This window comes from Condylura cristata, unplaced genomic scaffold, assembly GCF_000260355.1.
Source record: "Condylura cristata isolate star-nosed mole 26May11 unplaced genomic scaffold, ConCri1.0 scaffold00042, whole genome shotgun sequence".
Lineage (NCBI taxonomy): Eukaryota > Metazoa > Chordata > Mammalia > Eulipotyphla > Talpidae > Condylura > Condylura cristata.
The window spans coordinates 4399257-4401560 of record NW_004567143.1 but is presented as its reverse complement, the minus strand read 5'-3'; the positions used below and the strand labels follow the sequence as shown (position 1 = coordinate 4401560).

The 2304-nt window shown below is 69.7% G+C and overlaps 1 protein-coding gene across 1 annotated transcript in view; it reads right to left on the bottom strand.

Annotated features, from left to right (window-relative positions):
• Positions 1-2304, bottom strand: part of AGAP3 (ArfGAP with GTPase domain, ankyrin repeat and PH domain 3) — a gene marked incomplete at its 5' end in the record, with an annotated part of 46522 nt that overhangs the window by 3490 nt on the left and 40728 nt on the right. The window contains 2 exons of the mRNA XM_012733862.1: positions 179-316; positions 1702-1821. Of these exons, the coding sequence (XP_012589316.1) occupies positions 179-316; positions 1702-1821 (258 nt within the window). The remainder of the gene's footprint in view (positions 1-178; positions 317-1701; positions 1822-2304) is intronic.

Below are 2304 nucleotides of genomic sequence, written 5' to 3'. Positions count from 1 at the left end.
AGGGGTCTGGTCGGGCCAGAAGCGCTGGGGAGGCCGCGCTCGCCTGGTGGAGCGGTGCGAGCGGTGCGGCGGCCGTGAGGGCCTGTGAGTGCTTGGTCTGGCACGGGAGGGCGCGACCCTCGGGGTAGCAGTCCCGCTGCCCACCTCCTGCGCCCCGGCGCCCTCTGGTCCCCCTAACCTTCAGCAGCACTGCTGGGGCCGTCTGGTCGGGGGGTCCCGGTGCTCTTTTTCCTCCGGTGCTTCTTCCGGTTGGAGTGGGGAGATGGGGGAGGCTCCAGCTTGGGGCTGGAACTGAGCACCTCAGCTGGGCCACTGGCTGGTGAGGGGAGAGCGGGAGACGTGTGGGAAGGGGCGGGCACGTCGTGCCAGCGCCTGGCCCCCCTCCCTCCCCGGGCGGCGGGGTGAGCCGGCCCTCACCTCTCCCCGGGGAGGGCCTGCCCAGCGGCACCCAGGCCCCAGAGCGCCGGGGCCGCGGGCACGGGGGACCGGGGGTGGGCTGGGAAGCCAGGCCGGGTGGGTGAAGGCGGCGACGCGGCCCTGTGCAGCCTGGAGGGTGGAAGGCGGCCGGGGACGCGGGGAGCTGAAGCCCCAGCAGCTCCGCACCAAATTTATCCTCAATCACACTCCCCGCTCCTCACAATTAATAGCAGAATTAGAAACAATCAGGGAGCTGCCTAATTACTGTCAATTAGAGCGCGCTAATCAAGCTCCCGTCTCCCACACCCCGCCCGGTGCTCACCACTAAATGTCAAACTTCATTAGAGGCAGACACCCGCCGCCCTCCCTGCCTTCCTCCTTCCAGGCTCAACAGAGGCCTGGGCCGGCCCGCCCGCCTGGGCCGTGCCCGGGAAGCGCCCCAGGGCCCCTCAGCCTCCTGGGGGCCAGGACTCGGGCCAGGGGCTGGCAAGCTGGGCTGTGCGCGCCCCTGCGCCTGCGTGGCTCGGGGGGACGAGTGCTTCTGGGGCTGGGGGCTCCCGAAGGGCCTCGGGGAAGCACACCTTGCTGAAGACTGACCGGAGCTCTGGCCTGCGGCCCCTAGCGGAGCTGCAGCGGGCATGGGGTGCCTGGGCTGCCACCCCACCCGCCTCCCTCCGGAGGAAGAGCTGTGCCTCTTCCCGTGGCCTTCAGAGCCATGACAGGCTCTGGGCCAGAGGGTGGGTGCGGGGGAGAGGGAGTGGGGGCAGGAGAGGCTCCCCGAGAGGCAGGCAGAAGGAACAGGGGAGGGAAGCACTGCAGTGTGAGCAAGGGGCGAGGAGGGCCAGGGCGACACCTGGAACCACCTCATGGACACACGGCCTGTCCAGGAGGCAGCCGGGAGGGACCCCCTTTCCAGACAGCTCCCCGGAACCCGGGTGCAGAGACCAAGTCTCCAGGCAGCAAATCGCTGCCCTCAGAACAAGCCCAAGGCCCGCGGCCTCCGACCCCCCTACGCAGCCGCTCCAGGGCCCCCTGTAGCGAGGCTGATGAGCTGGCCGCGCAGGGGGCTGATGGGATGCGGGCGCCAGCGCAGCCCGGGGACGGGCCAGGCAGTGGAGGGGCCGCCGGGCCTCCAGCCAGCCGGGGAGCGGGGGCACGGGAAGGGGCAGGCAGCCGCAGGGGCTGGAGAGGGGTAGAGCCCACTCCCCGTCCCCGGGGGGTGCTCAACTCTGCACCCCAGCCGGGCACCCAGGCCCAGCGTCCCAGGCCACGGGTCCTGCGTACCTGGGGGCAGGGCAGCCGCCTCACTCCACTGGTCAGCGCTGGAGACGGAGCAGGAGCGCTGGTGCAGCCCCTCGGGGCGCGGGCCAGCCCAGGCCGGACTGCTGGCGGGGTGGGGGCCACCTGGGGGGGAAGGTCAGGCTGCGAGGGGGGCTGGGAAGGGCCCACACACACCTCTGGAAAACAGGCTGACGGCAGAGCCTGAGAGCCCGACAGGACGCTACCCCGAACGGGGGGGATCCTGGGTGACCAGGCTCAGGGCCCGGGCTATGGGGGCGGAGGGGCAGCCCCGCTCTGCGAGCAAATGTCCGCAGCTCAGCCCCTCTCTGGGGTCCCGGAGCTGCTCGGGGCAGGCGGTTCTGCCCCAGCACGGCGGCTGCCGGCCCGGCCACCCTGCAGCCCTTCCCTCCGGGCCAGGCCCTGACCCCACGCGCTGTCCGCAAACGCCATTTGCTTCGCCTCAGCTTTGCTGCCATTCTGACGAGAAATAAGTGTATCAAATTCAAGTAATTATGTCTAATTAGTATTAGTAATTATCCTGTTGGGCTGGAGAAAATTAATCTTTCGTCTCCCATCAGGGAAGAACGGCAGAGCCGAGGAGGGGAA